This window comes from Bufo bufo, chromosome 6 (assembly GCF_905171765.1).
Source record: "Bufo bufo chromosome 6, aBufBuf1.1, whole genome shotgun sequence".
Taxonomy (NCBI): domain Eukaryota; kingdom Metazoa; phylum Chordata; class Amphibia; order Anura; family Bufonidae; genus Bufo; species Bufo bufo.
The window spans coordinates 69,383,091-69,408,030 of record NC_053394.1 but is presented as its reverse complement, the minus strand read 5'-3'; the positions used below and the strand labels follow the sequence as shown (position 1 = coordinate 69,408,030).

Sequence of the window (24,940 nt, the reverse complement as noted above, 5' to 3'; positions counted from 1 at the left end):
CCCTATATCACATCGTCAGGTCAGAGCCCCATATCACATCGTCAGGTCAGAGCCCCATATCACATCGCCAGAGCCCCATATCACATCGTCAGAGCCCCATATCACATCGTCAGAGCCCCATATCACATCGTCCGATCAGAGCCCCATTCACATCGTCGGATCAGAGCCCCATATCACATCCTCAGATCAGACCCCCATCAGAGCTAAATATAAATTAACTTACCTCTCCTGCTGCGCTGCAACTTTGCAGATCTGGCAGTATTTCTTGCAGTTACCGCAGCTACACTGTGACCTGACTGCGTACAGCATCAGGTCACAGTGCGCGCGCTACGTCCTGACGCTGTACACGGTCAGGACAGAGTGGCAAGTACAAGCAATGTTAGCAGAACTTCACTCACCCCTCCCTGTGCCTCCTGCATACTAGTTAGTGCTTCCATAATCAAAGCGCTCACTAGTATTCGCTTTATAAGACATACTGCCATTTTCCCTCCACTTTTAGGGGGAAAAAGTACGTCTTATAAAGTGAAAAATAGAGTGTATTTCTATATCTCTGTGCAGTTACTGTCCTCCATGGGCTCCAGAACTACATTTTTACAGCCAGTATACAATAGGGAATGAGGGCATGTCTTGTGTGATCTTATTTGAGCTATATTTAGAGCTAGCTAAAATACCATCTGACAGCTCATTTGTATGTACAGGGCAGCAGATTATTTTGGGACTGAACCACTAATATGAAGGAATAACCACTTCTCCTTATGGTGGAACGGACTTCAGGAAGCGATGTCATACATGTTTTGCGAAACGCAATGTTTCCGTTCTGATGCAACAATTTTAACATAGTTTTTTTACTAGACTCCACAGGATGGAAAAGTGTGGTATACCATGATTTTCCATCCTTTTTTCCCCCGAAAGTGATGTTGTGAACAAAGCCTTAGACATCAATGCAATACAGCATGTTTAACATTAATTGACCTCATTTAATCTGCAGATCATTTAGGGTACCTTCACATGCAGCAGATTTGTGTAGCAGAAATTTGTGCATCCGGAAATTCGTTCCATACATTTGAATGGATGTTGCAGAAATTCATGCTTTTGCTGACAAAACAACCCCATTTAGATGAATGGAAATTAAATTTCTGCAGCAAAATCTGCATTGTGTGAAGGCACCCTTACTCCTTTCTTAGGGTACATTCACAGTCAGGAAACTCCGGTATTCTGTTCCGGCAGTGGAGTAGGGTATCGGAGACACTGCATCCCCATTTACTATAATGGGGCCAGACAGGGATCTGCCAGAAAAAAAAAGATACATGCAGACATGCAGCATTTTTTTTTGGGTAGACTGCCGCCATTATACCGGAAACCAGCCATGTTCAATTATAGTGAATAGGGATCCAGCGGTGTCTGGCTATGCCAGATACAGTAACTCTGGTAGTCTGTTCTTTTGCTGGAACAGACTGTGAAGTTCCCTAACAAATATGTGAACCAAGCCTTGTGGAAGTGCTGTGGTGCGGATCACCCTTCCCCTAAACATGTCACTATTTAACACTGTTCCGGAACCCATAGAAACCTTGAACCCATGGACACTACCAGTTGTGTTCTGATTTCTCATGTTCTTCTGAGGTTCAATTGTACGGTATGTGAAAATCAGGATTTAATTTACAATGGTGGACCTTGGATAATACAGTAGTTGGGAAAGTATAGAATTATTAATGAAGTTAACTGGACTCTAGGGGTTTTCTGAATTTAGCTACCTTATAATTCCTCACTTGTCCAGCACAATCAGAGCATTGTTGTAGCAACCTAAGAAAGAGTAAAGAGTAGACATTCGTAGAGTACGTTGAAGTGAAGAGCACTATGCACTCACTTGTTTGTTTTGCCCCAGGACCCAGCCTAGCTTGTGTTATTTGACCTTGCCAGGGAGGTGAGAACAGAAGAGAAAAATGGCTCAGTTGCCCTTGGAGCAATCGGCAGGTGTTTGCTATCAAGAGTGCTGTGTTATTTCTCAGTTCACTGTCATTGGCAGCAAAGGTTTTCATTAGCACAAGGCAAGGCCTGGTGTCTAGTGTTTCCACAAATGTGAGCTAGTCACGCAAGGCTTCTTGAACTCCTGGCAACATTCAAAAAGAGAATAACAAATGAAAAGGAGGTAAAGAAATCCCTATTCAAAGCAGTGGTGAGGTCAGAAGAACCATGGAATCTGTAGACATGAAAGCGGAGTCGGAGGGGGATTAGGGAAGGAATCAGATGTAAAAGTTAGACAGCGGCAGAATGTTTATGGAGAAGATTAACAGCCAAGAAGAAGAAAAGAGATAGAACTGGATTTCAATAGAACTTTACAACCTGATATGTTCCAGCTTTCCAGGAAGTGGGCAGAGACTACATCAAGATCTACCAGATCCTCATATATCTTGTTTAATTTGTGTTCTGTGATTAGAGAACTGGCCAGGACAACAGTTATGGAAAGGTCTTGTAGGCCCAGAGATCAGTACGTACATGTATTTCCAGTTAGTAGTGTTCAAAACAATGATGGGTTTTTCATATTTGACTTCAGTGACATGAGGTGGATATTACATTTCCAGTTGTTAGTTTGTGCATTGAACTACTTAGCCAAGACACTGGGTGATGAGAGAACAATTATTTTAAAGAAGGTATAACCATAGCAGTTATATAATGCACTAAAAAAATAAGGCATCTCATAATGCAGTTAATGGAAGGAACTTGACTGATCGGGCTAGGTCCATATATGCATAGGAGCTTAAAGGGATTGCCCCATCTTGGCTTTTCGTGGATGAGATGCAAATAACCACAGTAAGCGCCAGTCAGGGAAGGTAAAGTTACAAAAACGTCCATTTCATCCCTAGTGTTGAACATGGCCTATGCTGGCAATTTGAGGTATTGAAGTGCAAATCTCAGCACCTTGTTTCAGCCCGTGGAGGACTTTCACTTGCACGACAGCTGGAAATTTACCAGCTATGTAATATATTATTCTTTTTATGGACATTTTTAGACCCTTAATAAATCTTACTCCTTCAGATAATTTTTATGTTCAGCTTTTTCCATTTACTTTGGCTCGCATAGCAACTGTATAGTCTGGTAAATAGGATATTTCTGGAAATCCAATTTTTCCTGTTTGGTTAAGAGATTTATAGAGGTGGCTGACTGTTGATCTGAAGTTCAAATTCCTGTATATTCATTGCAACCTTTGGAAGAGTGATAACATTTTTGGGACTCAAGTTTCTCACTGCTAATGCTAAATATGGCTAGATGTCTACTGCTGCATGGAAGAAATCCTGTAAAAGTAAAAAAAAAACACATAATGGTTGTATAGCCTACAATCTAAATGTTTTAGACTTGAACATACTTGTGTCTGGGCATGATCCTGCTTCTTTTTATTTTATAGTATATTTTTCATGCCCAATATATTTTTTGACTCCTAAAACATCTTTTGGATTTGATTTCAATGGAGAGAAGGAAATATGCCTAGATAAAGATACCCATAGAAGAGCATCATCACCATGCTTGAATTCAAAAGAGGTTCTTTGCCGTTCTAAAAGCCCAAAGTGGTCACTTCAAAAATTATATCCATCCACCTGTTTAAAAAAAATACGCAGTTAGGTGGCATTTACATGATCGTATGTATTTTGCAGTCCGCAAAACACGGATCTGCAAAATGATCGTGCTGCATCAGTTTATATATTTTGTTTTTGGTGGACCCATTGTAACAATTCCTATTCTTGCTCGTAAAAAGGACAAGAATAGGACATGTTCTATCTTTTTTTGCGGTGCCATGGGATGCATTTCCGTTTTTTTTTGTGGCCCATTGAAATTATTGGGTCCGCATCCTATCCACACAAAATGCGGATTGAATGCGGGCTAAAAACAGAGTAGTGTGAATGGGGCCTTAATATGTGAGAAAAAACTATTTTGATGGTAGTGATGCTTTAATTTCCTTTGTGGTGGAATGGAAATTGAATATTTAAAGGCGTTGTCCGGGTTCAGAGCTGAACCCGACATATCCCCATTATCACCCAGACATCCTCCCTGAAATGAGCATCATGGCATTTCATGCTCAGATGCTCTCCTTTGCCCTACGATGAATTGCGCAGGGCAAAGGCTTTTTTTTGGAGATCCGGGGACATACCGGTGTCTCTATGGGGAAAGCTAGGAGGAGGTTTCCGCCTAGCAGTTAGCCCGGTAACGTCACTGGCACTCATGGGCGTGCTTAAGCGCTGCCCTCGCATGTAAAACGGATAGGGCAGCGCTAAAGCCCGCCCATTAGAGCTGGTGACGTCACCAGGACCACTGCTAGGTGGAAGCCTCTGCCTAACAGTGTAAAAAATATAAACAAACAAGCCCCTGCACTGCGCGATCCAGACCAGGGCAAGGGAGAACATCGGAGCATGAAATGCTCTGATGCTCATGTCAGAGGGGCTGGAGGGGTGAAAATGGGGATATGTCCAGGTTCATCTTTGAACCCGGACAACCCCTTTAAGTTCCTTCACAGATTGCAACTGATCACTGGAGGTCCCAGCAGGGGAACACTTTGTGATCAACCTATTGTCAATAAACTGTAGAGAATGTCTGAAGCAGAGAACACCTTTAAGTAGGATTTGCTTGACTGAAAAAAAAATTGCAGGGGACTGGACATGGAGTAAAAAGAAAAAGTAGTCACCTTGTCAGAGTGTTTCTGTTCCAGTGTAACAGCTCCTGTCCCCACCATTTCCAATTACAACTGAGACCAATAATTGGACAGCAGTGGTCATTTGCATGTCTACGGCACATCACAGTTGGATTAGAACACTTTGCCAAGGTGTTTTTCTTCTAGCATCATGTTCAGCCCCCCTGCAACCCCTTTAAGTATGGTCTTATACTAGAATCTAGAACATCTCTCCATCTTGCTTCAGTTTTTGTTATACATGACTGACACTGGCTAATTTTAGAATTTTCATATTTTCTCTGGTAATTAAATACAGAAAATATGTCTCTCAGATATTGTTCTCTTGTTAGTTTTTTGATAAAATACACTTGGGTTCCCACCAAAACAAAAATTTAGAGCTAATTGAGACACACGTCTGTTCTAAAACACAACTATCATTACTTGGTTTGCTTCTCTAACTGTAATAAGAGCAACATCATTTCAGTGCTTTGATCTGTGTCCTGGAAAGTGGAAAAATAACATTGAGCCAAAGGAATGTAGGGAGAGATGGTGTCCAGCCATGTGAAACGAAGCCTAGTGGTTATCTATTGGCGACTCCTTTGAGACAGTGAATACTTGTTGTGAGAACAGAAGTAGAAGAATTATAAAATATTCTTTGTTTTTGTCTTGTTTCAGGTTTCATATGTAGACCTACATCCTCCAATTACACACACGATGGCTGCAGTGCAGACTCTAACCCTGTCCATTGACCAGAACCCTGAGGTCAACCTTCTTCAAGACCAGGCAAGCTCAAGGTCACCAGACCCAGAGGACACTATGGGAAGTGTGAGCAGTCTTATCTCTGGAAGACCTTATCATGACAAGCAATGCAAGGCATCCGAATTTAGCAACAAGTGCCGTAAACCTGCCAGCATGCCAAACTTTTTTAAGCAGCAGGAGAGTCTCCTAAAAAGTAATTATAACTCCCAGGACCCACTTTTTAATGGAATTCCTACAAAGAAACCTTGTGCTGCTACCTCTGGAAGTAATGGAAATTATACCTATGTCAATGAGGACTTTAAGGAAGAGTGGCGAGAAGCCAGAGCTCCCCGTAGCCCTTGCAGTGATGTGGATGATGTGCGGGAAGACAGGGCCCTCAATGGGAATATAAGAGGACCTCCACCCAAACTTATTCCGGTTTCTGGCAAACTGGAAAAGGTAATGTTTTAATCAACTTCCCTCAAAGTGGTCGCTTCTTCTTTTACTATGCTACCTCTATATCATAGAGCTAACATGAGCACTTATCACAAATCTGCCATATTTAAATTAAAGATGGCTGATTGTAAGGTTTCTAATATGAATCTATTTAGCTATGTTTTGAAATAAAACCAGGAGCAGAAAGATTTAAAAAGGGCTGTCCCACAAAAAATATATTCTACAGTATTCAACCCAGCACCTGGATCTGAATTCTTTTGTAATTGCATGTAATTAAAAATTTTGCATAGCCACTGAGTTATTCAATATAATGTATCTGTATAGCACCACCTGCTCTTTGTTCTTTTTCTTATTTCTTTTTCCTGCTCAATGAAATGGCCGCACATGCTCCGTTTCATCTTTCAACTGCCTCCTGAGTTGTGATTGGGAGAGCTGAGACACGCCCCCTGAGCTACAACAGAAAAGACACTCTCCCTGAGCTGCAGAGCAATGAATGGGGAGATCTCCGGATCCATGTGAGGTACAGGGCTGGTTCTAGCTCTGTTAGAAAGAGGTTGTCATGTACTGTATGATGTCTGATTTGCATGTTTTACATTAGTCATAGGATAGCCCCTTTTAAGCTCTAGTCGTCATGGTTTTCCACCAAACTGCCTATCTTTCCACCTGTCTGGGCACCTTTGGCCATTTTTTTTCGATGTCCCAATTTTAGAGGCTCCTTGCTTGCTTGTTTGTTTTTCCAATCTGGGACAATGTAAATCACAGGATACCCCCTTGTGAATCCAGCGAGCAACTTTTACGAAAGTCTCTTAAGCTCCTTCATTGTCATAGAATTTATTTTAGTTCCTACCCAGTTGGTCTCTGCCAAGTTAAATATACAGACGTTACCACCTTTAGGAAGTTGCTGTGGTCTTTAAGGGTGTTGCCCTTGTGTCTTGAGTTTTTTTGCAGAGAGTTTTTCCAGAGACAGGTCTTGTCTAAAAACTGTACTGTACAGTTGGACCCAGCAGTAAACAGAATACTTTTTTTGCTAGCGTCTCTATTTTTATGTCATAATTACTAACCTATCCTAAAATATATGCAAGAACTTGCAAAGTACCTCCATACCAAAGAAACTCAATTTTCCTATGCGATATTATTTGACAGCTGCCCCTAAAAGGACCACCTAAAATTAACATACAGTATGGCTTCAATAGCTGATGACGTAGAAGGATACTTCTGGTACTTAAACAGGTTGTCTTATTGTAGACCACCTCATTAACATTTTCCAGCCCCAAGGACACACAGCAAAGAGCTCATTTTGCTAAGGGATGACTTGGCCAGCTAAACATGCACTGGCCAGTCAGATGACTAGGCCACCTGTGTAATACACGGATGGCCTAAAGTTTGTGGGTCTCCAGTGCGACTCAAAGTGGGACTAAGGATCCTTTTCACAGAAGGATATGCCGTCATGGCTGTGATCAGTGATAACAGCATGCTGATCATTGTTTGTTACCTGCCTTTACATGCAGCAGTCTTGAGTATTGAGACAAATGATCCTTAATACGATCATTCGCCCTCATGTGGTATTCATTTGTACTCAGCACATCTCCTGTTTACTTGGGAGCGCTGTGCTGCCGACCAGTGGTGATTTTTAGTGCTGCATAAAACATGCGATCACTCGACAAATGACCGATTGCTAATTTCTCGAGTGATTGGCGGCATCTTTAAACATGGCAACAATCAGGAACGAGCAATGTTCATTCCTAATCATAGATCTGTGTAAAAAGGCCCTAAACAGAGGACTAGAGATAGTGAGGACGATAGTGCTTAGATTGCCCTGAAGCTCTCTAAAGCCAAGACACCATTAGTAATGTCAAAGCTACAGTGACTTATATGGCTATGGGTAAACGGATGGGAACTGGTGGTAACAAACAGCTTGTTTGATTTTTTTTATTTATTAAAAAAATGTCCAAAATGATCCCTTTTTGGTGGTAGATGCCTTCCTCTTCTGACCTGTAAAATGGTGTCTGTTTGTCTGAATTGAATTGCAAAAGATTGGGATTCGGCTGCAATCCGAATTATTGGTAAATTCAAGCCAAATTTGCTTAGATTCCATTTGCTCATCTCCACAGAGGACCCTCCTCAATGATGTCCATATGATTTAATAGGATTTATGGACACGACATGAGTTGGTGGGACAACCTCTTTAATTTCTTAACACATGTACACGCTATTGCAGAAGTAAAATATCTCAAATAGCCCTTAAGACATCCTAGAAGTATTAAAATACTGGAAGCATAATCTTATTAAGTGTTATTATCTTCCTAGTGATGCAATACGTTGAATTCAAGACCATAATGGTGTACTTGTAGATCTTCCCCCACTAATATCATATTATCCATTATGGGATTATAATCTCTACATTTACCTCATCCTAATGATTCTCTCCTTCTTCTTAGTGGAATTCAAAACTCTGATGAAACGAAACAGATAATAGAAATGGACTCTAATCTTATTTAGGTGTAAATGAAATGTAATCCTATTCTGTAGAAACCTGCAGACAAGAACGAGCCAGCAAGTGCCCATACACACTAAATAACTTTCAGCCAAGTGCTTGTTCAGACAACAGTTATTTATTCCAGCTTCCCCATAAACGTGCATGCTCGACTTAGCATGTCTGTGTATTTCAATGAGAGAGGGGAATGAGCCTCTGACAGCCACTTATCTCCTGGGGAAAGAAAACATCAGAAAAGAATGGGTCACTAGGATTTGTTTCTACAACCAGACCAGTACTTTGAATAGGTGAATCTTTTTAGCTCTGACTAGTCAGTTTTCAGAAATCATCCCGCTGAAATCCTCCATTCCAAGATATGTCTGTCAAAGTTGAAAGGCGCTGACCTTTTACAACGTTCTGGGACCTCTTATTTCTCCGTCTGTATGCCAGTTTTCCAAGCCCCAATGGTTTAACCTTCTGAAAATGTTGAACCTGGAGAATGTCTGTAAAGTTGTTCAAGGGGAGTCATATTTGATTTCTTGATCAGGATCACTGAAAAAGCAAGTTTTCGTGTCATATGTTTATCATGCGGTATTTTCTATTCTAAGTTGTCTCAGTAAAAATTTCCCCCAGATTTACCAACAGCCAACTTATTTTGGCCCTCAGCTTCAGTTGAGGGGTTAGGCTGTGGTCTCAGAGGTCCTACCAATAAAGTGTCCAGATGAGCCTATTCATTGTAACAACTGTGGGTTTCTATTGATACGGACATCTTTGCCAATAAATAAGCAGCATCTTAAAAACTCAATACAATAGTGCCGACTGCTTGTCTAGATTTGGTCACGTCTAGACAAGTTAGATATTTCTATTTTACCCTGGCACCATTTTCAGACTCCATTTTGTAACGTAATTACTTATACAGTTTGACATGACATTTATTTATTTTAGGATCAATTGACAAGTAGTCAGATGGTTTTATTATTTATTTATTTTTAAAGAAGCACTCCAGATCTTTTACCAGTATTTATTTTTTATTGAACCCTCTATTTGTAACATTGCTAAGGGTTAGGGTAGTGCACTGAAAGCCCTTACTAGGTCACATGATCCTGCAGTGCCAGGAACGGAGTCATTTTCTCAAGAAGCCTGTAGGGGCTTTCACTGCACTAACCCTTAGCAATGTTGCAAATGTGAGGCCCGATAAAAGAGAAAATTCCTGAGTGTTTCTTTTAAGGGTAACTGTCCTATTTTTATTTTATTTGCTAGTTTATTAGAGCTAGGCATGTATACCTAAGTGAGTCTGTCAATGATTGCCAAAATATCTGTAATTACCTTATAATAACAGCTTTCATTAATGTCCTCTATACCTTTCCACTGCTCCCTTAAAAGACCGTTGCTATGGCTCATCTGTCTCCGGCTAGGAGGACAGAGGGGCGGTCCTTCACACTGCATGCCTGCATTAGGCTTCAGAGTGAGGAGGCGTGTCTCTCAGTAATCCAATCTGAATGGCTGGCAGGAAGCTGCTGGCTACAGCAAGTTTGTATGTGACCTGAGGGAATGCAGTTTTGGCCTCAGAGAACTGGCAGAGGAGCCATCTTGAGAAGATCCTCATAATGTAGTATTCAAAACAGCCGTAACTAAGGGGGAAACTCAAGTAAAACAGCGGTAAGTGAAGAAACTAAAGATTGCTTTATGCATAATGCTGCTGCAGCAGTAACATATGCTTTAACATTCCCATCGCCATTCATTGTGGGATCAAAAACGTGAGTTTGCCTTTCAATCTTCCAACACTTCCGTTTCCGTCCCTTTTCATGTCCTGTTGAACAGAAATCGCCTGTTTCCAAGATCAGAGTATAATTTGGTCTATACAAATGAGCTTCCATTCTTGGTATACAGTCAGGTCCATAAATATTGGGACATCGACACAATTCTAAGATTTTGGGCTCTATACACCACCACAATGGATTTGAAATTAAACGAACTAGATGTGCTTTAACTGCAGACTGTCTGCTTTAATTTGAGGGTATTTACATCCAAATCAGGTGAACGGTGTAGGAATTATAACAGTTTGCAAATGTGCCTCCCACTTGTTAAGGGACCAAAAGTAATGGGGCAGAATAATATTCATAAATCAAACTTTTACTTTTTAATACTTGGTTGCAAATCCTTTGCAGTTAATTACAGCCTGAAGTCTGGAACGCATAGACATCACCAGACGCTGGGTTTCATCCCTGGTGATGCTCTGCCAGGCCTCTACTGCAACTGTCTTCAGTTCCTTTTTGTTCTTGGGGCATTTTCCCTTCAGTTTTGTCTTCAGCAAGTGAAATGCATGCTCAATCGGATTCGAGGCTATTGCATAAAATTCCACTTCTTTCCCTTAAAAAACTCTTTGGTTGCTTTTGCAGCATGCTTTGGGTCATTGTCCATCTGCACTGTGAAGCGCCGTCCAATGAGTTCTGAAGCATTTGGCTAAATATGAGCAGATAATATTGCCCGAAACACTTCAGAATTCATCCTGCTGCTTTTGTCAGCAGCCACATCAATAAATACAAGAGAACCAGTTCCATTGGCAGCCATACATGCCCACTCCATGACACTACCACCACCATGCTTCACTGATGAGGTGGTATGCTTAGGATCATGTGCAGTTCCTTTCCTTCTCCATACTCTTCTCTTCCCATCACTCTGGTACAAGTTGATCTTGGTCTCATCTGTCCATAGGATGTTGTTCCAGAACTGTGAAGGCTTTTTTAGATGTCGTTTGGCAATCTCAAATCGGGCCTTCCTGTTTTTGAGGCTCACCAATGGTTTACATCTTGTGGGGAACCGTCTGTATTTACTGTGGTGAAGTCTTCTCTTGATTGTTGACTTTGACACACATACACCTACCTCCTGGAGAGTGTTCTTGATCTGGCCAACTGTTGTGAAGGGTGTTTTCTTCACTAGAGAAAGAATTCTTCGGTCATCCACCACAGTTGTTTTCTGTGGTCTTCCGGGTCTTTTGGTGTTGCTGAGCTCACCGGTGCGTTCGTTCTTTTTAAGAATGTTCCAAACAGTTGTTTTGGCCATGCCTAATGTTTTTGCAATCTCTCTGATGGGTTTGTTTTGTTTTTTCAGCCTAATGATGGCTTGCTTCACTGATAGTGACAGCTCTTTGGATCTCATCTTGAGAGTTGACAGCAACAGATTCCAAATGCAAATGGCACACTTGAAATGAACTCTGGACCTTTTATCTGCTCATTGTAATTGGGATAATGAGAGAATAACACACACCTGGCCATGGAACAGCTGAGAATCCAATTGTCCCATTACTTTTGTTCCTTTAACAAGTGGGAGGGCACATATGCAAACTGTTGTAATTCCTACACCGTTCACCTGATTTGGATGTAAATACCCTCAAATTAAAGCTGACAGTCTGCAGTTAAAGCAAATCTTAATCATTTCATTTCAAATCCATTCTGGTGGTGTATAGAGCCAAAAATCTTAGAATTGTGTCGATGTCCCAATATTTATGGACCTGACTGTATACATTACATTGTTTGTAAAACTTTTTACTTTTTGGACCCTTATGCTGGCCTGTCAATTAACGTCCGCCAAACTCAATGATTTTGTCAGCAGTGGCCAAACGTCCTGACTTTCCCCAATGGCAAATGTTGGGGAGAATAAGTTCGGGCAGTTGGCTGTTAACTTTTCTGATCCCTTTTTGGTATCCAAGTGTCTGGCTTTGTCTTACCTCATTCTCACCTTTCAGAACTTATGCACACTTGGCCAAGCTTGCATATGTGTGGAGGTGTTGGAATAGATAGCTGTCATCTGAATGGCCTGCCTTACACTGTAGATAATGTTCTAAATGCAGACAGTGAAGGAAGCCACTACCAGACCCATCTGGCAGCAGTTTATCTCCTCTGAGAACAAAAGGACAGAGCATGTTGTAATCCAACTGTCCGATACTTCTCTCCCCAAACATCTGCCAGTGGGGATAGTGGAGAGGCCTTCCATGTATATTAGATGGGGTGCCAGTCCTGCCAAAATTGTCTGGTTTGGTCGGAATTAATGTGTATGGGTTTGCTACAGTTGACTCATAATAATTTATCAAACGTATTGTGCTTTTTCTTACAGAACATTGAGAAGACCTTGATAAAACCAACAGCTTTCAAACCAGTGGTGCCGAAAAAACGGAACTCTTCTTTACAATATCTTGTCCAAAGGAATGCAGGTCCTAGCTTATCGGACAGCCAGGGCAGTTTAAACCTTCTTTTTAATGGAAACTCAATGGGGACGAATGAGAAGCACAACTCGCTTAGCTGCAGGAACAGTTCCATCTCTGGAACAATGTCAGACTCTGGCCGGAACTCTCTGTCTAGTCTTCCCACCTATAGCACGGGTGGCAGTCACCAGCTAGAGCCAGTCAGCATGTCCATGAGTCACATTAACCTAGATAATCACAATAACGTAAATGGTTTTTCTGAACGAGTATCACGCACAAGGACACGTCCTTCGAACTCTGACAGTGGACGCTCATCTTCTAGTAAAAGTACTGGGTCCTTAAGTGGAAGAGGGAACCAGTCATCTGATAGTGGCTCTTGTGATAGGTCACCCATCATCAATGAGGAGCTCCTTATTAGAGAGCTGGAGGAGAAGTTAAAAGACAGGGAGATGGAACTACAGCACCTGAAAGAAAATCTGGATGAAAATGAGGCAGCCATTTGCCAGGTTGGGAATCAGAACATTGGAGCTAAATTTTGAATCTTGTTCTCGAAGTCTACATTCTATGCTGGGGCTACATAATTATTGCCAAGAGCTGGATCTCATCTTGTTCTTGGTGGTAATTATACACAAAATAAAAAGTTAAAGGGATTTTTATGAACAAAAGTTGGTTTCCTTAGTGACCCATATGTGCAGCATTTTGGCCCAAGCTCATAGGGCATGAGGAAGGCAATGGTGTGAAGAGCAGAATGTTCTACAATGGTACTAGGATGGCACAGGCTCAGGATCTTTGCCTGTTGGTGCCAGCCTTAAAGGGTTTCTACCACCTCATTTGGACCTAATTAGCTGTCAGACACTAGCGATCTGCTAGTGTCTGCTCTACCTAACCATGCTATTGTAAGACCTTTGTGTGCAGCCGTTACACAAAAAAACCCAACTTTTATTGCTATGCAAATGAGCCTCTAGATGCTATGGGGGCGTCTTTTCATCACCTGGAGGCTCCGTCTACTCACCCTGTATTCTGCTCGTCCGTCAAGCCCGAATTCTCGCGCCTGCGCCGTGTGCGTCTGTATTCGGTGCAGGCGCAGTGACTGTCTGACCGGCCGGGCATCGTCTGTTCTTCTGAGCACTCTGACGTAACTGGCGCAGGCGCAGTGGAGATGCCGGCGCAGGGAGCGGTCAGACAGTCACTGCGCCTGCGCCGAATACAGACGCACACGGCGCAGGCGCGAGAATTCGGCCGATGGATGAGATGGAGGCTGGCAATCTAGAGATGGGCGGGCTTGACGGACGAGCGGGGCGGAATACAGGGTGAGTAGACGGAGCCTCTAGGTGCTGAAAAGACGCCCCCATAGCACCTAGAGGCTCATTTGCATAGCAATAAAAGTTGGTTTTTTTGTGTAACGGCTGCACACAAAGGTCTTAGAATAGCATGGTTAGGTAGAGCAGACACTAGCAGACCGCTAGTGTCTGACAGCTAATTAGGTTCAAATGACCCTTTAATATGCCCTGCTTTAATGGCCAGGATTGGAGTTGATTCCAATCTTAGTCATTAAACCCCACAAATTCTGCAGTCATTGGTAACCCTTGCAGCTCAATGATTTTACTGTGGGAGAAGACTCCTTCTATAAGCCTATCAGTGCTGTCATGGCAGCCAATGGCCTAACAAAAGAAGTCTTGCTCACCTGTCCGATCTCCTGCTGTTCCAGCACCACTGCTCAATGGCCTCCACCAGTCTTTGATTCCGGTTCTGCAAAGATGACACCCTCAGCTACCCCGTGTGACCTGTGAGGCCAGTTATTGGCTGCAGCAATCACATGGGTTAGCCAAGGATGTCTTTACTGAAACGCTGGAAAACGAGACTGGCAGGGAACACAGGAGCGACGATGTTGGGACGGCAGGGATTGGACAGATGGGACTCCTTTTGTTATTTTACTACCCTCCCTGCCTTTACATTTTTGGGGTCTTGGAAAACCCCTTTAACACATGTTACAGAGCATTTCTGTTTTAAACTGAAAAAAGATCACAAACATGCCCATAAGATGTCCACCTCTGGCAACCATTTCTGGGAAAATGTAGCTGAGATGAAAGCCATATTGGTTTTCAGATATTGCCACCCAGTTTCGTACACTGCTGGTTGTCAATGTAGGAAATACTCTGGCATGTGTTTTATCTGTACTACAGTACCCATGTGTTCTGTGGGTGCATTGAGAAAACTGAATGTGAGCTTAGTCTTTTTTAAATGGTCTGTACTTTTAATTTACATGATAAGCTCGACACATACATATAATACATACAAAATGGATATGTAGGATATGTCACATAAGGGTTGTCCAAGATTAGATGAAAAGACTCTGTTTTGATTTGTTCAAACACACTGCCACTCTAATCTGTAGGATGTGTCTGGTATTGCAGCTGACTTCCATTGAAATGAACAGGGCTAGCCTGCAGTGCTGAATATGGCTCATCTACAAGTGTGGTGCTGGGGAAAAAAAAAGAGCCTTTTACTTATCCGGCACAAACTTTGGAGCATTATAAAGGCATTTTGCCTGTATTTTAAATGGATTGACATTTGGGGGGAAATTTGGCAACCTCATTCCTGGGCAGACCTAGTGAAGCATACTTACCTGCTCCCTGGCGCTTGCTCCTGTCTCCTTCACTCCAGGCAGTGGCCTCCTCGCTTGTGTCCCCCACTGTCAACATCTACTTTAATGCCGCGGCAGCAAATCGCTGGCTGCAGTGGAGACCTGCTTCCCTTACGTCATGTGACCTATTGACATGACGCAAGTGGAGAAGTTCACCGCTGTGGCCAGCGATTGACTACAGCAATGTCAAAGGCAATGTTGACAGCAGAAGACCCAAACAAGGCAGCCGAGACCAGGGAACGAAGGAGCTTACCTTTGCAGGTCTGCTCAGGAGGGAGAGGGTTTCCAACCCTCCCTCTCCCCTTTAAATGTGATCAACTCCTTTAAGTGTATACCGGAGTGTTACCTACTAAAGCCTATATATAACTACAGATCAAATTCAACAAGTGTGTGCAATGTTTCCAAAGGCAAGAGCTCAATAACCTTTTTCCTGATGTATTTTACAACATTATAGAATTTCGTATACTTGTGCCTGTCCAAAAACTAGTACATACAAGACATCCGTGCCTTAATTTTGCTAATTTACCTTTCATTATGTTACTGTTTTATATTACACCATGGTGCCAAAAATAACACCTGATATACATGTGCATGTTCAGTCGGTTTTGCTAAATACAACTTGAACCACTGTGGTATTTATAGACAGCGAGTATAATTTTTAAAAATGATCAAGGATGATTGTGAGTGAATGGTTCTGACACCAATTTGTTTTTTACGTTTTACCCTTTACAGGTTTATGAAGAAAAACAAAAACGATGTGAGCAGGAGATGGAGGAGCTACGTCAAAGCTGTGCCCTCAAAATGAAGCAGGCTTCCCAGAAGGCTCAGCGGATGCAGCAGGTTCTGCAGCTCCAAATATTCCAGCTACAGCAAGAGAAGAAAAAACTTCAGGAGGATTTCTCTCAACTTCTCCAAGAAAGGGAACTACTGGAGAAGCGGTGCGCCTCGTTCGAGAGGGAACAGACAGAGCTTGGGCCACGATTAGAGGAGACAAAATGGGAGGTATGATGAACACAGTCCATACAAGGGGGTTATATCAAGCAATCTTACAAAAATTATAATTCTAGTTACTTAACATACTATCTTTGCTTCTACAGAGGTATTAGCCTACCTAGGGCTTTTGGGTTATTTGAACCTTCATGGTGGCAAATTATTTCAGCTTTATTTTGTGATGTTCTGATGGAAGTGTGTCCTCAGGATGTCCTATTATGTCCAGATTTTGAGCAAGCTATTAAAGGAAAGGCGCAGCAACCAACATGTCATATTCATATGATAGGCTGAAAATGTCTGATCAGTCGAGGTCTGAGATGGGCTTCTGTGTCCCCCATTGCTGTCCTGAAGCTATGCAGAATTCAAAGGAAAATACAGCTACTTCTGTCCATGGAAGTCTATGGAAATATCTGCCCATAGTCACTTGGCTTTATCCATCACTCTCTATAGACTTCTTTGGAACTAAGGCAGAAACTGGGGACACAGGACCCTCGTTCTGCTGATCATTAGGTTCCAAATGGTTTGACCCCATCCCATCAGAAATTTATGGCCTAATTGTTTGTCCTGATGGATTTGTTTGTTGCACATGCTCCATAGCTTATCCATCATGTTTTCTGTTCTAGGTTTGCCAGAAATCTGGTGAAATTTCTCTACTCAAACAGCAGCTGAAGGATTCTCAGGCTGAACTATCTCAGAAATCCAATGAAATATTACTGCTTCGTTCCCAGCTGAGAGACACTCGTTCTGACCTTCAGATTAGTGAGGAGCAAATTCAGGAACTTCAGGACACCACTCATACAAAGACGCTGGAGTTGGAGGTGTGCGAGAATGAACTGCAACGCAAGAAAAATGAGGCCGAGCTGCTACGAGAGAAGGCCAGTAAGCTGGACCAGGAGGTGGCTAGTCTCCGGGAAGCAGCCGTGGCCAGCCTTCGGCATGGACTGTGCCATTGCTATGAGAAGGAAGATCCATTCTTGCTTTACGAAAGTGATGAGGCCAAAGCACAGCGTCAAAATTCTGAAAACCTGCATAGCCTAAAGCAGTACATGGAAAAGTTAAGGGAGGCCTTGGTGAGTGAGCGCAGAAGAAACCAGGAACAGTTCGAAAACTTTGAGGAAGAACGACGCATCTGGCAGGAGGAAAAAGAGAAGGTGATCCGATATCAAAAGCAGTTACAACACAACTATATCCAGATGTACCAACAGAACCGGGAGCTGGAGAGAGAGATTAAACAGCTCACTCTGGAACTGGAGGCAAGGGAATTTAATGAATTTGACTTGCACGGTGCCGAGATTCAATTTGAAGAAATCACAGCCACGGAAATTTAAAGCCAATATAGTACCACATATGCCTTGTTTTTGGACATTCCAGTGGTTGGTCTTGCCAAAAAGCAACTTGCCCACAAATGCTGTTGCATTTATTGTATAAAAGATATCTTGCTTTTATATTGACAGAAGAACTCAAACATCTGATTGACAGGACATTGTGTGAATAGATGTCTAATATGAGTTCACATTTCCATCTGATCTGTTCTAAAGGAGCCATATCTGACCTCACAGGCCGTGCTAAACATGCCTAATGGACCAAAGCAGTGTCCTTGGGCAGGAACGTTAGTGAAACCATATTCCGTTCTCAGGACAGCCATTTTGTTGTGGTCACCTTATGCAGCAGATGAGGATTCTGGGAAGTAACATCAAGCGAAGAGGCTTCCATTGGATACTTAGTTTTATTTAATGGCACGTCAGCCCTGTTTTCTTGCTTTTTCTCTTTTGTCGCGGTTAATCATACTGTAGCCATGTTTTTGAATGTTTTTTCTCACATGTAACATCTGCCATTCGCTTAGAGTTTGTATTCTCCATTAACACAGTGGCAGGTTTAGGTCACCGCTTGTAAATAATGTAAGATAAGATATTTTGTTTCCCAAAGTGAAATGACTGGCTTTGTAAACTATGACTAGCACCTTCTTCTCTGTCTCTTCCTGTCTGACAAACATAGTCGCTTTCGATCTCAGGTAGGTAAATTGCTAGAGCACAATCGTAACAAAGACTTCAGATAATAGGATTTGCAATAGAATAGCCGTTCCTTCTCCTAGTTCTCAGAGGGCCTGTAGCACACTGTCATACAACCAAGCCATACTGTACGTGGAAGCCCCTCTGCCTGCTGAGAGACTTAGGGGGTCTTATACTACTTTTTGTGACTCCTCCTTTAATTCACCTTTTGTTATTATAATGGCATTTAAAGAGGTTTTCCAACCATAAGAACTTGTCACCTGTTGTTATTGGATTGGTGGGTGTCCAATTGCGGAGGCCCCCATTGATCACGAGACTGGGGTCCCTGATGTAAATGGAGTGAGATTCACATGTGCACCCTGTAGCTCCATTCAGCTCCCTGGGATCGCTACAGAACTGTTTCAATACTCCGCTATCTCTGGCGGTAACGTAGAGATGAAAGGAGTTCCACTCACTCCAGAGTCACTCATAGATTGACATCTATCCTGTGATTTCTTATGGTTTTTCTGGAAAAAAACTAAATCTAATAATTTCTGGGCACATAGGGGGAGATTTATCAAAACTGGTGTAAAGGAAAACGGACCACCTTTAAATTTTCAAATCTCCTTTGAAAATTGAAAGGTAAAATCTGATTGGTTGCTAGGGGTAATTAAGCCAGTTTGCCTTTACACCAGTTTTGATAAATCTCCCCCTTAGTCTTCCAGATTGTTATAGGGGTGATAACATGAATAAAAGTTCCTGTATCACCTCCTGGGGTTTCTCTGGGCAATACAGAGGAAGAGATGACGGTGTGAGACCATTCAGGTGGAGTTTGCATGCGGTCACGATTTATTGTCCTTTCTTGGGGCAGTCACCACCATAAACCACAGCCGCCCGGTGACTTTTTGGCACGCAATCCATGCCAAGTTCAGCCTACAAAAGTCTCTGTCTCAACAGCTCCAAACTGTCTTGCCCCTCCTTTACACACAAAGAACCAGGAGGTAAAACTTTTAATGCTTCCTCCTGATTTCAAACAAGTGCTTCATTCCTGTTCGGTGACCACCAATTCTGTCCATGTGGCTTCATGTACAGAAGTGGTCACAGGAAATCTGGCTGAAAGAAAACAGGCATGTGCTATCTGCCAACTGAGAAGTAGCCTAGTGGGAGACATTGTATACAGAGATCAGCTTTCTGATGGCTAGCTCCCCCAGCTTCACCAAAACATGCATGCTTGGCTCTTTCGAGGGTGCATATTACTGCCATACAGAGAGACGACAAGCAGCTGCCATACTCTTTAGGTAGCACTCATCTTGTAAGGCAAGGATCTGCAACCTTCGTCATTCCAGCTGCTGCAAAACTTCAACTCCCAGCATGCACTTTTATCTGTTTTTCTATCTCCCATAGAAGTGAAAGGAGAATTCTGGGAGTTGTAGTTTCAGAACAGCTGGAGTGCCGGAGGTTGCTGATCCCTGTTCTAAGGCATTCATTCTGCCCGTCCTTGTTTCTCTTGATGTCTGCCCGTTCAGGGACATTTGAGCTACCCTCATACACATGGCTTTATTTTATCGTACAGCTAGATTTACCAGTGTGAAGACTGATGAATGCTGAGCTATGATTTTTTGGATGAAAGTACTGTGTTTGTAAAACCAAGTTTTTTTTTTTAGCATTTTGGACTACACTGACAATATATGGCATTTGTGTTATTATTGCCGTGTGTTACAATTTTTCATTTGCAATAAAAAACAAAAAGCTTAAATGCCACTGTCATGACATGATAACAATAGGGAGTGAGCGAAATCGCAAAAAGCTAAGTGTATTAAAGCCAATACGAAGACTTATTCCCACACTTTATGGGCTATTTGTTTGTGAGCCTAATAATAAAACCTGATGATATCCAGAAATGTAATACAATGTCTTTTGTCGTCTATCAATCTACGTAGATCTGGAAAGTTCACAGAATTATTCAAGTCCTTCCCATTCTGTATAACATCACCCCTTTGTGAAATGTGTTCAGTTTATATGAAATAGTCCTATTAGGGAATTCTTAATTTTATGGGAGGATGGGGAGCAGATGCTGATTTTTCCACTGGAGAACACATGACACAGACTGGGCACTGTGTATTGCTTAAAGGGCTTGTCCCAAAATTTTACACTTATCACCTATGCACCGGATACAGCATAATTGTCTCATCAGTGGAGGTCCAACTACTGGGATCCTTGCAGATTATGAGAACGTAGGTCTCATCACCCCCATATCAATGGAGCGACGGTCAAACAGAGAGGCGGGACAGGGGCACAAGACCCCAGTTCTCATGTTCATTGGGGGTCCCAGGTGTCCCTGTGAATAAGTAATAAGTCAAAATTTTGAGACAACCCCTTTGATTCCTCTGTAGTTGCTCTGCATGGAAAATAAATATGCTGCTGGGTTCTCCCCACAGATTACATCCGACCACTGTCACCCTGTGCTTATCGCAGGGTTCTCTTCTAACAAAAAATGTTTTTCAAAGCAGGCAACCCTGTTCAAGGTACCACTACTGTGAAGGTGGCCATATACCCTTGGCAGCTATACCTCCCACCCCTATACACATGCATGTTTGAATCGGCCAATGGTGAGAAGGGAATAAACTGCTGCCAGACATCTCTAGTGGGGGATTATCTCTCAAATGTTAGTGTCATCATCTGGCGTCTGGATATCCCCATGTATATTAGTTTGGCAGCTGGTCCTGTCATGAGAAGTGAAAAGAGCTTACTGGGCCAGACAAAACAGATCCTGAAAGCTCTGGACCATCACAACATTTTATCATGGAAGTAGTTGAATTATACCTAGTGACTCACATGGCATAGATACAGGCTACCACTACAGGCGCACAGAACTGATTCACTTCAATTTTTCATTTTTTCACGATTGAGGCTGGTGTTTGTTCACCTCAGAGTCCAAAGTCCTTGGCAGCGACTTTGAGGACAGCTATGGAAGTAAATGCTCCTGTGCCCTGTCAGTGTTTGCTTGTCCAGACTTCATGTCCATGTTCTGATTGAGTGCTATCATTCCCAGTCTCCTGCTATACAGAAAATGTGCACATAAACTTTTATAGCATCTTACACAGGTTATATCATAAATAAGGTCTAATAAGTTGGGAATCGGGAAATAGATCCTTCTGCTGGAGATTTGTGGTTAATTGTTACAGAGCTGGGGCCCACTGTAGGATTCCCTGATGGATCAGTCTGACTATGTTGAATGCGGAGTAGGAACCAAGGAGGCCAATATGCAGTTACATGTCATTGGAGGTCCATTCTGTCATACGCACCATGTTTTTCGCTTTATAAGATGACCTTTCCCCCCCCCAAAAAAAAGTGGGAGGAAAATGGCAGTACAGTCGTGGCCAAAAGTTTTGAGAATTACATAAATTTTGGAAATTGGAAAAGATGCTGCTTAAGTTTTTATAATAGCAATTTGTATATACTCCAGAATGTCATGAAGAGTGATCAGATGAATTGCATAGTCCTTCTTTGCCATGAAAATTAACTTAATCCCAAAAAAACCTTTCCACTGCATTTCATTGCTGTCATTAAAGGACCTGCTGAGATCATTTCAGTAATCGTCTTGTTAACTCAGGTGAGAATGTTGACGAGCACAAGGCTGGAGATCATTATGTCAGGCTGATTGGGTTAAAATGGCAGACTTGACATGTTAAAAGGAGGGTGATGCTTGAAATCATTGTTCTTCCATTGTTAACCATGGTGACCTGCAAAGAAACGCGTGCAGCCATCATTGCGTTGCATAAAAATGGCTTCACAGGCAAGGATATTGTGGCTACTAAGATTGCACCTCAATCAACAATTTATAGGATCATCAAGAACTTCAAGGAAAGAGGTTCAATTCTTGTTAAGAAGGCTTCAGGGCGTCCAAGAAAGTCCAGCAAGCGCCAGGATCGTCTCCTAAAGAGGATTCAGCTGCGGGATCAGAGTGCCACCAGTGCAGAGCTTGCTCAGGAATGGCAGCAGGCAGGTGTGAGCGCATCTGCACGCACAGTGAGGCGAAGACTTTTGGAAGATGGCCTAGTGTCAAGAAGGGCAGTAAAGAAGCCACTTCTCTCCAAAAAAAACATCAGGGACAGATTGATCTTCTGCAGAAAGTATGGTGAATGGACTGCTGAGGACTGGGGCAAAGTCATATTCTCCGATGAAGCCTCTTTCCGATTGTTTGGGGCATCTGGAAAAAGGCTTGCCCGGAGAAGAAAAGGTGAGCGCTACCATCAGTCCTGTGTCATGCCAACAGTAAAGCATCCTGAGACCATTCATGTGTGGGGTTGCTTCTCATCCAAGGGAGTTGGCTCACTCACAATTTTGCCCAAAAACACAGCCATAATTAAAGAATGGTACCAAAACACCCTCCAACAGCAACTTCTTCCAACAATCCAACAACAGTTCGGTGAAGAACAATGCATTTTCCAGCACAATGGAGCACCGTGCCATAAGGCAAAAGTGATAACTAAGTGGCTCGGGGACCAAAACGTTGACATTTTGGGTCCATGGCCTGGAAACTCCCCAGATCTTAATCCCATTGAGAACTTGTGGTCAATCCTCAAGAGGCGGGTGGACAAACAAAAACCCACTAATTCTGACAAACTCCAAGAAGTGATTATGAAAGAATGGGTTGCTATCAGTCAGGAATTGGCCCAGAAGTTGATTGAGAGCATGCCCAGTCGAATTGCAGAGGTCCTGAAAAAGAAGGGCCAACACTGCAAATACTGACTCTTTGCATAAATGTCATGTAATTGTCGATAAAAGCCTTTGAAACGTATGAAGTTTGTGTAATTATATTTCACTACATCACAGAAACAACTGAAACAAAGATCTAAAAGCAGTTTAGCAGCAAACTTTGTGAAAACTAATATTTTTGTAATTTTCAAAACTTTTGGCCACGACTGTACATCTTATAACGCAGGCATGCTCAACCTGCGGCCCTCCAGCTGTTGTAAAACTACAACTCCCACAATGCCCTGCTCTAGGCTGATAGCTGTAGGCTGTTCGGGCATGCTGGGAGTTGTAGTTTTGCAACAGCTGGAGGGCCGCAGGTTGAGCATGCCTGTTATTAAGCAAATAGAGCAACCCAGGGCTGAGATTTTTAAATCTAATTGTTACTAATGAGCGCTTCCATTATGGAAGCATTCATTAAAAGAGTAGGACCAGGGAGCCTTGAATATAGTGCCCCTGGTGCTGGCTTTAGTCAACGATCCTTGGTACAGCGTCAGGACATAGTGCACATGGTGCAGCGCTGCAGTAAAAGAAGAGGCTGGATCTCCCGTGTGGCGGCGCCGTACGGAGCAGGAGAGGTATTTATTTTTTGTCTGATCTGAGGTCTGATGAAGATTGGGGGTCTGATCTGAAGTCTGAAGATTGGGGGTCTGATGAAGATTGGGAGTATGATCTGCAGTGGCGTGCCTAGGGTGTTTGGCACCCAGGGCGGGTTTTTTCTCTGGCACCACCGCAATAAAAAATGGTACCCCCTCACAGTAGTATTGCCCTCATTGTACTACCTTCACAGTAGTTTTGTACAAATGTGTGCCCTCTCACAGTAGTTATGCCCAAATTGTGCCCTCTCACAGTAGTTATGCCCACATTGTGCCCCCTTACAGTAGCAATGCCCTCTCTGTGCCCCTTTCACAGTTGTAATGCACTCTTTGTGCCCCCTTCACAGTAATAATCCCCCTTGTGCCCCCTTCACAGTAATAATCCCCATTGTGCCCCCTTCATAGTGATAATCCCCATTGTGCCCCCTTTATAGTAATCATGCCCACTGTGCCCCCTTCATAGTAATAATGCCCATTGCCCCCCTTAATAGTTGTAATGCCTTCTGTGCCCCTTTCACAATAATAATGCCCATTGTGCCCCCTTAATAGTAGTAATGCCATCTGTGCCCCCTCCATAGTAGAAATCCCCATTGTGCCTCATCACAGTAATAATGCCCACTGTGCCCCCTTCACAGTAATAATGTCTTCTGTGCCTCCTTCATTGTAGTAATGCCCCCCTGGCTCTGTGCCCCCTCCATAGTAATAAAGTCCTCTGTGCCCCCTCCATAGTAATAAAGCCCTCTGTGTCCCCTCTGTATTAAAAAAAAAAAAAAAAACACAGTAACTACTCACCTTGTCCCGTTCCTGAAGCTCACACCTGCAGCACTGTGTGGGCGGAGCTTATGCAGATTACCGGGCTGCAGGCTCCACCCACACAGGCAGGCAGCACGATCTGTGCCTGTAGGATGAATGGTGGAGCAGGAAGAAGTCTTCCTGCTGAACCATTCAGAGCACCGCCGGCCTGAAGGAGGAGAGGAACGCAAGGGAGCTGAGCGGTGAGTGACAGGACCCAGCTCTCTGCGCTCCAGCAATGAGTGCTTCTATCTGTATTGATGGAAGCGCTCATTGCTTCTGGCACCCACCTGAGAGCCGGCACCCGGGGCGGACCGCCGCCCCTTGGCACGCCACTGCTGATCTGAGGTCTGATGAAGATTAGGGGTCTGATGAAGCCTGGGGGTCTGATTTGAGGTCTGATGAAAATTGGGTGTCTGATCTGAGGTCTGAAGAAGATTGGTGGTCTGATCTGAGGTCTGATGAAGATTGAGGGTCTGATCTGAGGTCTGATGAAGATTGGGGGTCTGATCTGAGGTCTGATGAAGATTAGGGTCTGATCTGAGGTCTGATGAAAATTGAGAGTTTTAAAAATATTTATTGTTTTCCTCCTCTAAAACCTAGATACATCTTATGATCAGTTGCGTCTTTTGTAGCAAAAACTACGGTAT

The 24,940-nt window shown here is 42.9% G+C and overlaps 1 protein-coding gene across 2 annotated transcripts in view; it reads left to right on the top strand.

The window, feature by feature from the left end:
• The window catches only part of LZTS2 (leucine zipper tumor suppressor 2), a 139,272-nt gene extending 119,219 nt beyond the window's left edge, over window positions 1–20,053 (top strand). For both annotated transcript variants that reach the window (XM_040435205.1, XM_040435206.1), the window contains 4 exons: window positions 5,333–5,854; window positions 12,438–13,031; window positions 15,902–16,171; window positions 16,783–20,053. In XM_040435205.1, coding sequence (XP_040291139.1) covers window positions 5,372–5,854; window positions 12,438–13,031; window positions 15,902–16,171; window positions 16,783–17,487 — 2,052 coding nt within the window. In that variant the 5' untranslated portion in view covers window positions 5,333–5,371 and the 3' untranslated portion in view covers window positions 17,488–20,053. The remainder of the gene's footprint in view (window positions 1–5,332; window positions 5,855–12,437; window positions 13,032–15,901; window positions 16,172–16,782) is intronic.
• Window positions 20,054–24,940: the final 4,887 nt, after the last annotated feature.